The sequence below is a fragment of the Anneissia japonica genome, unplaced genomic scaffold, assembly GCF_011630105.1.
Source record: "Anneissia japonica isolate Jap-2015-1 unplaced genomic scaffold, ASM1163010v1 scaffold997_len2565447_cov190, whole genome shotgun sequence".
NCBI lineage: Eukaryota > Metazoa > Echinodermata > Crinoidea > Comatulida > Comatulidae > Anneissia > Anneissia japonica.
Window position 1 is genome coordinate 17,714 of NW_022696369.1, and position 11,657 is coordinate 29,370.

Consider the following 11,657-nt stretch of genomic DNA (forward strand, 5'->3'; position numbering starts at 1 on the left):
TATATATATATATACGCGTCAAACATTATATAGCACTGTGTAACCTTTTAAACTAAATTTATATTCATCCGATTTTTTTTCAGCGACTACTGGTAATTGTAACTTTGAGCAATCTTTGGATGAGTGTGGTTACATTCAAGGAGGAACCCATGAAGATGATTTTGATTGGAACTTTGCAAGGCCAATTACAATGGCTGATGCAACAGGGCCGAATGCTGATCATTCCTTCGGGAATTCATCAGGTATAGATTAATTTGTTAAAATATAATTATTAGTTGTATTTTTATTTGTATTGTATAATTTTATAATTTTTGTTATTACTATTTACAACATTTAGGAATTTGAATTTCAAATTACAAAATCATTTGTACCTTTTCCGTGTTATTTTGTTATTGAGAATCCATATGGCACAGACTATTGCCATAACATACAAAAGATTCACATCTGGTAAGACAGATCAAGAACCATGATGTCATTAATCAGCGAATTTCAGTGCAGTAAACAGACTGAAAAGTAATAATCTATTTCACTTATTTATGAAATTGTTAATGATAATTTTTCATGTAATAAAACAGTAAATTATTAATGATATCATTTAGAAGCCTATTACATTATTTATCGTCAAATTCAAGTAAAAGAAGTCAGTAATCAGCTGATAATCATGATATAAACTTTTAAACTGCTGCTGAGCCTACATAGATTTCTATTTGTTTAAATTTGACAAACTGCACATAAAGGCATATGCCCGATGATGTAATTAAACAGTAGAATAACTTAACAGGAGACGCATGGCTTCAATCTGAAGAAAGACATTAGAAATCACTCTTCCTTTAGCAGATTATTATTATTATTATTATTATTATTATTATTATTATTATTATTATTATTATTATTATTATTATTATTATGTCTAATAATATCATTATTATGTCAGGCTATGATTCAGATTCATAAGAACAAAATTTTTCCTCATCAGATCATGGAGTTATTATTGTGAGATATAATTTCTGAATATATACTTTAAAAATTTGATGAACCCCAAAGAGAAAAGGGGTCCGGGTTCCCCAGGGAAATTTCAATTTTTAGATGGCGGAAAATGAGCTTTCCCGACTCCTGAAATGTCTTTTAATGACTGTTAAGTTATTCAAAAGTCAAGGTTTTTCGCTTTTGAAAACAGTCAGGCAAATCTTTTATCATACTTATTTTATGTGTGCATATACATAAAAATTGATTAGCATATACGTATTTTTTTCCCATAAGTTGGTGAACCCCAAAACCAAAAGGGGTCGGGGTCCTCAGGGTCGGGGACTGGATAAACACTCTCTTTCCGCTCTCTCTCCTTCTTTTCTCTGTCTTTTCTTGCATTTCTTTCTCCGATCATACAAAAATCTCCATAATAATATATTTTCTGCCAAAAAATTTGCCCCTCCCCCTACCTCTTCCCAGGTTGCTCCGGCCATGACTATACGGCAAGAGCAAATTTAGAAAATCAGAACTATAAGATTAAAAATATAATTCTGGTCCGATTACATCCGCCCACTTCCTCAACAGGGAATCTTGCTAAAAGTGATGCATCTCCAGTCGTGCGATCTTACATGGAGATCACTCATATTTTCATCCTCCCTAGAGGTGTGCTTTGTTTTGCTGTCTGTGCCTCGATCGACATTTTGCTAACCTTTAGAAAACTTCGCAACTGGGGGAAAAGGGTAAACGGTAACTGTCGTAAATGCAGGAACAAGAAAACCCTGAACCACGTACTGTAGGCACACTGCCTAACACATTCGAACAGGGGCAGTCCACCTGGCGTCATAATACCTGTCTCACATATTAACATCCTTGCCTGAATTTGTAAACTATAGCAGATTGTACAACACCTGTATATATTTTATTAATTTGATTAGTTGAAAACAGGTCACATGAGATTGATTTAAAATGATTATTCCATGGTTATTTGAGTACTAGACAACGATCGTTGAATAGTAATTTTTCATCTTCAAAATCTCATATAGGCCTATGCAACACGAGCGAGAAAAATTCCTAGCGCGCCTAGGCCGCCCGTGACGATGAAGGCCGGTTCCCACTTAACGCGATCAAGCGAATTTCGCGTCGAAATGTGGCGCGCGCGGCTGAATTGGAGACGCGACTGGCGTTTCCAATGTGAACATGCAAACGAATTTGTAGTCGAACACGCGAACGCCCAATATTCGAACTTTGACGCGGTGCGCGCGGTGGTCGCGGAGGCTTCGCCTGCGAATTCACAAGAGTTGATCCAAGACCAACTTTTGAGAATTCGCAAGCGAATTCGCGGCCGATGGACCAATCAAAACACAGATTTAGCTGAGCTGCGAGTCAAAGGTCAACACCCTTGGTATCATATAAATATAAACAAGCATGGCTACAGCAGACGAAGTAAAATTCATGGAATTGGTCCAGCAATACCCGTGTTTATATGACAAGGGATGCACACATTACAAAAATAAAACCACCAGGCAGAACGCGTGGAAGGCAATAGCTGAGGAATTGGGTGACCCGAACGCTGAAATTCTTGTAAAAAAATACAAGGCAATCAGGGACAAATTTGTAAAATAAAGTGAGTACTGTATATGGACGACGGACGGGGCCAGCATGCCAACTAACTACTAGGCTAGGTCTAGATCTACCCTCCCAATCTGGCCCCTAGGCAAGGCTGGTAGTACAGCAATGTAGGCTAGTTCCTATAAGCCTAGTTACTGTAGCAGTATTAGTAGTAGAGAGAGGGGGCCTAGTGAGGGTACTACAATAGACACTCAAGTCCTCCAGCTTGGCCTACTAAGTTACTTGTCCTTATTAGGCCTAGGGTAGGCTATAATCCTTCCTTTCTTAGAATTGCTAGTATTTGGACATCGCTGGTGACTTCAGCACTTTCGTCCAATGTGTTGTCCAATGAAAGTTGATTTTTCATTAGCCTGGGTGGAGGGATAATAAATACTAGGCCATGCCTATACCCAGGCTTCCTGGCCTAGTAGGACCCATCTCCTGTAGGCCAAGGCTTGGCTGGAATTTAATATCTTCATTCATTCACTCATAAGACTTCATTTTCTATTGTATTGCCTAGTGTGTTGACATGACTTCTGTTCATGTGTGAGTTTTGGGCATCATTCAGTCTCATAATAAAAGTATACAGACTTAGTGGTTCTGTATTATGTTAAATTGCTATGTGCATTTTTGACTTTTTTTTCATTATTATAAAACTTACAGGAAAATTAATTCACAAAATTAACAATAGGCCTAGACCATGCACAATAAATCTATTATAGCACTATTTTCGTTTCTTGTGATGACTTTATTTCTGTAGGTGTGTCTTATTGACACTTTTTCATTTGGCATGAGTTAAAGAGGAATTCAAATATTGTAGGTGATGGTAAATGCATGACAAATGAATTTCTACTTGTAGCATTGTTATTAACATGAGGTCATAATCACAGTGTTTTTTAACTTTAATTTTTAATAAATATCAAAATAAAACAGATTGTAATAAAAAACATTTTGTAGGCATTCTTAAAATACATACATACATATAGGCATACAAGTAGGCATCCTTAAAATTCCTAAACACCAAACTAACTTTTTAAAGTGTAAAGCAGGAAATAAAGCTCAAATATTCAGATCAATGATCATTCAAAAAACTATATTCTGATTTTGAAGTTTGAAAACATATGAAGATTACAGTACAAAAAATTATATTTCAGACATTTGACCAAAAAAAACCCTTCTGGGTCAGGCAATGATTTTCTTATTGAGGAGAGATATGAATATTTGAGATGGCTGCTGCCACACACAGCAATATCAAGAAAGTCCACTGGAAATTATCATGGTGAGTTCTTTTTAAGTTTACTTTTTATTCTTTCCTGAATATGTTACATAGTCTAATTGCCATGGAAGTGATCCCACATCACTGTTCACATACTCAGCAATGTCATCTCGCATCTGTTTCGATGTTCTGTCATAGTTATTAGAACCCTGCCTCACAAAGTTATTAAAACAGCTGCCTTCATTCTGGATTGTCTGTCGCCAAGTGCCGTTCATCTCATTCCTGTGATCAGTGTACCCTGGTGGGCAATATCGTTCTTTGTTTTTCTTGATAAGATAATTATGTAGACATGTTGTTGACTTTACTATCATGTCTATGGTGGAAGGATCTGCTTTTATGGCCCACCTAAATATGCGCCATCTTGCAGCAAGTAGCCCGAAGGCATTTTCTATCACCCTTCTAGCTCGAGACAGTCGATAATTGAACACTTTCTGATGGATGCTGAGTCCATTACCAGCATATGGCTTCATCAAGTAGGTTTTAAGTGGGAAGATGTCATCACCGATAATGTAATATGGGAGCAGACTGTTACCCACTCTTGATGGTGTGGGAATAGGCAGTGTTTTCTCTTCTGTAATGTTTTATGACTCTTTATGTCACAACACGACGGACTGACAGGAGACGATTGCCATTTTCTCAGTTCAGTATTTATTGTAAAACATAGGTGGCAGCAAACATTGTTTATTCTATATACGTAAATGAATAATTTGCATCAGCCATCCCAAGAAGTACAATAGAGTGAAAGTTCTTGTAATTGTAGTATTGAGAACCACCATTTGGTGGACATTCAATGTTGACATGCTTCCCATCTAGGGCACCAATAACATGCAGCATGTTCCACTGTTTCTCAAATTCCTGTGCTACTTCTCTCCACTCATCAGCAGTGCTTGGCATCTTCATGTATGTTGGTTGGAGAACTGTCCATAGGGCAGTGCATGTCTCCTTTATGATCTTGCTAATGGTAGATCGACCAACAAGAAAATTGAAGGATTGTGATATCTGGGAATCACCTGTTGCCAAGTAACGTAGAGTAATTAGTAGCCTTTGTTCAGCACTAATGGGCTCTCTGAAATGTGTGCGTTTTTTGGAGATTAAAGGGGAAACCAGACTAACCAGGTGTTGGAAATGCTCCTTACTCATTCGACTGAATCTGCCAAAAAAAAAAAAAAAAGACAAAAGATGAAATGTTAAAAAGCAGCTTTATTTTTAATTGCAGCAAATACAGCTGGTGATAGCCCTCCTGACGCTTTAACAATATTACAAGAGTTAGATGAGGTAAAGTACAATGAATATACTGTGTAGATGATGACGATTATTATTGATTTTAAAGATGATAAAGACAAAATTAATGATCATAAATATAAACTGTTTTTTAAACATTGTTAATGCCTAGGGTACAACTCAGGTTGCTGAAGAGTTGGACACAGATGTTGTAAGTATGTCAATGATTAGTTATAATTATAAGATGATGATTATGACAGCAATGAAGTTAAGCTTTACAAATATTAAAAGATTTCGATGAGGTAAAGTAAAATAAATGTACTCTATAGATGATTACGATTATTATTGATTTTAAAGATGATAAAGAGAAAATTAATGATCATAAGTATAAGCTGTTTTTTTTTTTCAAACATTTTTTTATGCCTAGGGTACAACTCAGGTTGTTGAGGATTTGGACATCGATGTTGTAAGTATGTCAATGATTACTTGTAATTATAAAATGATGATGATTATTATTGATTTTAAAGATGATAAAGACAAAATTGTTGATCATATAAACTATTTTTCAAACATTTTTTTTATGCCTAGTGTACTACTCAGTCTTTTGAAGATTTAGGCACAGATTGTGTAAGTATGTCAATGATTACTTATAATGAGATGATAATTACAAGACCGCGGTGAAGATAAACATAACATTAATTATGATGACGAAGAAAATCACAAATTGACAATTAGATTATTTAAATCATTTTTTTATATTTCTTTTCAGTCTCTTGTTGATACTCCAACATCATCATCATCAACAGGCAAGAGAATTATAGTATGTATTATTAACTTTTTATTAACACCCTTTCAACTCAGATAGAATAAAATAGACTTTTGGTGATAAATTACAGGCTATCATGTTGGGATTGAATATTTTCACTCCTTATTTAGTGATATGTAAAATAACCATTTGAATTTCTGTGTTTATGTACATTACAAAAATTAGCCAATTTTTTGAAAGAGACCTGTTTTGATAGCTATCTATTATCAATCTTAATTAATTGTTTGTACAGTCAGTATTTGGTTACCAAGAAGCATGTTATGTCTCAACATTTAATGGTCACCATCACCCTACTACCAATAACACCATCATTATCATAGTTATGTTAACTACCTGACTATCTTTATCTTCATAACTGATGTTTTAATATTCTGATTGTTTGTTTTTCAGACTCCGCCAGGGCAATCAAGAGGGAAAAAAATGAAAAGTAATATTTTACATTCTTACTAAATTTTAATTCTAGCACATGTATTGTTCAAATTTCGAAAAAAAAAAGAAAGAAAAATGTTTCTTGTAGGATTTGCTGTCAACGGAAGTTCAATACATTTGTGAATTTTAAGTTGTCTGGCATCCTTAAATAAATTAGCTAAAAATTAAATGGTTGTTGAATAGAGAGAACTGTATTAGCAGAGCTGATATTGCAATTTGTGCACCAAATTATGATTCCTTCCTAAATCAAATTTGTAGTTAAAGGCTTGCATTACTACATTTTTCTTTTCAGAAACAAAAGATAACATCACCAGTGAAGAACAACAAGTTAGTATTCTATTTGTATTAAGGTTTTAAATTGTGTAGACATTGACTACTACCAGTGTTGATGTATAAATCTTGTCATTTTAGTGGACCATATTTATTTCGTATATGTTGTATTACAATCAGAAATTTCTTTAAGGAAACACAAGTCATACAATGGCTGTCTGTCCCATGTGTAAATGTTAAGCAGCATAACCGCTTTTTATTGTCATATATAATTGCAGTTGTTATAAAAACATTTGTGTTATTAGGACATCGACAAAGTTATGATTGGCGCACTCAAAAAAATATCGTCAGAGAAGGACAAAGCAAGTTTTATAGGGGAATATATAGCAGTAGAGCTAAGGGAACTGCCAAAACCACAACAAGGCCTCGCCATTTTAAGGATGATTCAGGTTTGATATAATAATTTTTAGATATATACATATTATATTAATGCTTAGAGTCAACTGTCTACATCAAGCAAAGCCATTCCACTATATTTATTTAAAGTAAAGTTAGCAAAACACCTTGCCACTTGTTCCATATTAGACTCCCTTAATATGGGTCACCATCCTTGGCTTCGATGTGATGTAGTTTCCATGATTATTTATTTTTTTTTTTTTTAGCTTGGAAATTTTAGTAAATTGATGTTATTTTTTGAAAATACTTGATATTTGTAGTTTTTCGTATGATTTTATGCACACTTTGTCAATTTTTAATGTTTTACTATTTATTGACTATTTTTTTCTAATTTTATATTGGATGTTACTTTATTTTTCTTTTTTTTTAAGATTTTCATGTTTATTCTGTATATTTTTATAAAGTCGAATATGTATGTCATACTATCTGGAAAAAATCTAAAGAAATAAATTGAAACTTGCAACTTATTTCAAATGATCAAATTTTAGTTAATCACTCCCAATGAAACAACACTGATAAACGTTTTCACTGATTTACAGACCTTTCAAAAGCAAATCCTTAAATCAATTTTCAGCCAATTATAAAATCTGGATTATTGTAAATCTGTAATTGATGAGGAAAATATGTTTACTTGAAAGCTAATAAACTAAACAATTAACAGTATTTCACAGACAGCACATTTTTAAATTGTTCTAATCTAGAATTGTCTAGTAACACAAATTATAAATGTGTTAATACATTTAAATTTGTACTCAATTATACATACTTTATTGTTTTTTTTTTTTCGCAGAAAATGGAAGAAATTAAGGAAGAGCTCGGTGTGATTTGATGGGATTTGATAGAAAGATTTAAAAGCAGTGGCGGCGCCAGGGGGAAGTGCAGGGAAAAAAATGAAGAGCTTGGTGTGATTTGATGGAAAAAGTAACATTTTAGGGGAAAATATGCTGGGGTGTCGCAAAGTGGGATTAGTCAGCGCCAGGGGGAAGTGCGGGGAAAAAAATGAAGAGCTTGGTGTGATTTGATGGAAAAAGTAACATTTTAGGGGAAAATATGCTGGGGTGTCGCAAAGTGGGATTAGTCAGCGCCAGGGGGAAGTGCGTGGGAAAAATGAAGAGCTTGGTGTGATTTGATGGAAAAAGTAACATTTTAGGGGAAAATATGCTGGGGTGTCGCAAAGTGGGATTAGTCAGGCATCGCTCAACATGCTTTGAAAGTGATACAGGGGGTGGAGGGGCGAAGCCCCCTAAAAATTTTATAGTTTACAAATATTTTTTTTTTCTCCCTAACAAATTGTGATTTTTTTTCCTGTTTTTTTTTTGGGGGGGGGGGGGTGGGGGCTGTCTCTTATACACATCTAGATGTGTATAAGAGACAGCTATTACAAAGTATCTTAGGACTGTTAATTCGTTTCTACATTAGTACTTGGTGGCTAGTCACCCATTCACCCCTTCTCGCCCATGTATTCCGTTATTTCCTTTTATAACAAAAACACAATTTCAAATTACACAAAATGGAAATAATATAGTGTTATGTAATGTTCTATAAACTAATTCTTTTTCTGAGGCTTTGAATTAATTTGTATTTAGTCATGGGAAAAAAATAATCCCTGGGATTTTAACTTTTGACCTACAGACTGGAAGGCAAGTAACTTTATCAAAATAAGATAGAGTTCCACTCAACTAGAATTGTGCTCGTTTGCAGGAAAGCCTGCATCTCAATAAGTGTACACGCATAGTAATTGCTTAACATGTTTTCCCACAGTACGGATATTAATATTTTTAGTAAAGAAAACTGACAAATTAATTATTCTATATTTAGTACCCTATTATATTAAAAGTAAATGGTTTTAACCACTCTTGTGAGCTATCTATGTATAATAAATATTAATACTGTATATGGTTTTCTTTTAAGTCAGTTCTCATGTCTAAGTAAATTTATTAAGAACTATAATCTCAGTAAGAAAATCAATTATTTTCAAAATGATAAGGATGACAAAAAACATTTTTTGATCTGCTATAAATGCAGTTCAAAATAATTTATATTTCTTTATGAATGGGGTAGAGGCCGATTCCTGTACTTTGATATTATGCAGGTGATTTCATTAGGATTTTGTTTTTGCTCAAAGCTTACAAAAAGTTTTCCTTTGGCACTTTATGGACTTTCTCTCACGTTATCTTATCGCCATTGATTTCTTTATGAGGATGTACTACTCAGTAAAATTACTCTTGCACATGATAATAATATGTATACTAAGCCTGAAGGTGGCGCTTTTCTACGGCAGCCATCTTGGATGGTACACGTACACAACTCTGCACTGCTCCGCCATCTTGTCAGCACTCTAGTTGTTTAATAGCTCTATGAAGTCAACTCTGTATTTTTCGCGCGATTCGCTTCGCTTGCCGCGTGACACTCGACGCTTTCGCTTGATCACGTTCAGTGGGAACCGGCCTTTACAATCCGTCCGTCAACAAGGAGTTGGTCATTCAGTACCCTCGCGCCTCGAATAAAATTGCAGGTCCATTTGGTACTGGGCCATTTGTACTTTTGAGCGAGGAAGGTTTGGAGGAATTACTGAAAGAAAGTGATGCTGAATCAACAAAAAAAATGCAGTTAACCGTATGGAGTATTTCGCCAGGATCAGTTGTAAAGATGAGTCTATTTTATTAGCTAAACGTGGTCGGTTCCTAGGCAAGGCCGGTTTTATGCTCACCATAGAAAGGATGATGGGTCCTTGTAATATACGGTATTTGAAGAAAAGCATGCAGGTGTTGTATTAAACAAAAATGAATGTTTCTCTTCCTACAATGGGGTAGAATCCCTCATTCGGTGCAAGATTGGATGTTTTATTCAACTCGACTACTACTATTTATATAAAATGTCATCAATTAGGCAATGAACTATTAATAATTTCATCAACTAGCAAATTATAACAATGTCATCAAGTAGCAAACTAATGTGATCAATGAATTATATGTCATAAAAATAGCAGAATTTATACATCAAAGATCAAATTGTGTGTCATCAAAAGAGGAGACAGTATGTGACTGGATAACAAACTATATAATGATCTGGAGAGCAGCCTAGTTCAGTCAGCTAATCTGGTTCAATGCCGTAATCAGCTATTGGGACAGTTGAGACAGTCCCACATTTTTTCTAATGGGTCCACAAAGTATGGGTCCACATTTTGTTTAATGTTTGCAATTTTGTTCAAAAATGAGTCCAAAGATCTCATAGTGAGCCTAAAATTGGTAACTTTTCTTTAGGAAATGGGTCCAGATTTTTCATATGTTAGCGTAAAATGGGTCAACTTTTAAGGAAATGAATCCACTATTTGAATTTATGCGTGTGAAGTGGGTCCACCCTTATAATTGTCCCGCACTGTTTGAAAATTCTGGCTACGGCATTGATCTGGCGGTACCTACTGTGCGTACATTGAACTGTGGAGATCTGTAGGTCCCCCGTTCAGTTCCTATCGCTGCCTCCTTGTGAATTAGCTGGAGGGCTGAAATACAGGTTACAGTAGCGAACCGTCTATTGGATGAGACGTTTAAGTCATTGGTTCCGTGTGAATTTATGGCCCATGTGCACGTTAAAGAACGCAGTACACTCTTCGGAATAGAGTAGGGGATTGTTTTTTGGTGTACTGCCGAATCACCACCAGAAGACTAGACTTTCGTGGGCTATCCTTGGTGCTTACACCGAATAAATCCAATCCTATCCAGTCCATTCATTCTGTAGCCATCTCAATTTCAAGGCTGGTCTACGCATGCACATTATGAAATGAATGGGAAAATTTTTTTAAAACCTCAAAAAAAAAAAAAAAATCAATATTTATGTTGTTTTAACATAGAGAATTATAGCTCAAATCTTTATATCATTGAATAACAGCTCAACGTGGCTTTTGTTGATTGCAATGGCCTCAGGTGAAGATATACAAGCCAATATTTGGCAATATATTGTTTGCGGTATAATTTATAACAACCATTACAATTTGTTTTGTGTTCCAAAAATCGGGCCCGAAATCGCTAAACGGTGAGAAATCGCTGAAAATCAGCCCTTTTTGAGCAGTTTTTTTTAACGTATCTTCGTTAATATTAGACCGATTTTTTTGGCTGTTTTTGAAACTTGTTCCTTATTTATTCAGCTATAATGTCATATGTTATTTTTAATTTTAAAATCAATGAGGTGTCGTCGGAATCTTTTTTTTAAGCCAAGTCAGTTGGCGATCGCCCAGTGTATTAACTCCTATCTGTTTACACAATCTTACGATCATGTTTACAAAAATCACTCTAACTTCTGAACCAGTGGGCCGATTTTAACGGCAGTTTCGGTATGTAAAATAGACTAATCAAGCTGTCTGTTAAGCTAAAAATCAATTTGATTGGACGAGAGGTCTCGTTCGGAACGCCCATTTCTTGAGAGACATTGACTCGATCTGACACACATCGACTAATGGTAAAGGATAGGTGCAAAGATACTAGAAATACAAGATAGAGTTCTCGCATTGTAAAAATGAGGCGGAAGTCGTGCCCAACGTAGGCGGCGCCCTTCTTTTTAACCATGCAAGTTTCCTATACTTCGTGCCCAACGTACAGGGCGCCCTTC

The 11,657-nt window shown here is 35.1% G+C and overlaps 3 protein-coding genes across 3 annotated transcripts in view; 2 read left to right on the forward strand and 1 right to left on the reverse strand.

Annotated features, from left to right (window-relative positions):
* The window catches only part of LOC117101931 (MAM and LDL-receptor class A domain-containing protein 1-like), a gene marked incomplete at its 5' end in the record, with an annotated part of 32,422 nt that overhangs the window by 16,291 nt on the left and 4,474 nt on the right, over window positions 1–11,657 (forward strand). Inside the window, one exon of the mRNA XM_033242044.1 lies at window positions 84–242. Within this exon, the coding sequence (XP_033097935.1) occupies window positions 84–242 (159 nt within the window). The remainder of the gene's footprint in view (window positions 1–83; window positions 243–11,657) is intronic.
* LOC117101932 lies at window positions 2,099–8,367 on the forward strand. The gene is made up of 11 exons (XM_033242045.1): window positions 2,099–2,585; window positions 3,729–3,853; window positions 5,067–5,125; window positions 5,244–5,282; window positions 5,499–5,537; window positions 5,660–5,698; window positions 5,841–5,891; window positions 6,288–6,324; window positions 6,619–6,653; window positions 6,902–7,045; window positions 7,843–8,367. Exons 1-11 carry the CDS (start codon window positions 2,392–2,394, stop codon window positions 7,879–7,881), a joined length of 801 nt encoding a protein of 266 aa, XP_033097936.1. The 5' UTR covers window positions 2,099–2,391; the 3' UTR covers window positions 7,882–8,367.
* Window positions 2,908–4,380, reverse strand: LOC117101934. The gene has a single exon (XM_033242046.1). It carries the CDS (start codon window positions 4,318–4,320, stop codon window positions 3,871–3,873), a length of 450 nt encoding a protein of 149 aa, XP_033097937.1. The 5' UTR covers window positions 4,321–4,380; the 3' UTR covers window positions 2,908–3,870.

Excerpts from the sequence above, each read along its gene's own strand:
- LOC117101932 (XM_033242045.1), top strand. The coding sequence starts at position 2,392 with ATGGCTACAGCAGACGAAGTAAAATTCATGGAATTGGTCCAGCAATAC. Across the intron at positions 5,699-5,840 it reads AAGATTTAGGCACAGATTGT|TCTCTTGTTGATACTCCAAC; the intron begins GTAAGTATGTCA and ends ATTTCTTTTCAG. Across the intron at positions 6,325-6,618 it reads AAGAGGGAAAAAAATGAAAA|AAACAAAAGATAACATCACC; the intron begins GTAATATTTTAC and ends TTTTCTTTTCAG.
- LOC117101934 (XM_033242046.1), bottom strand. The coding sequence starts at position 4,320 with ATGAAGCCATATGCTGGTAATGGACTCAGCATCCATCAGAAAGTGTTC.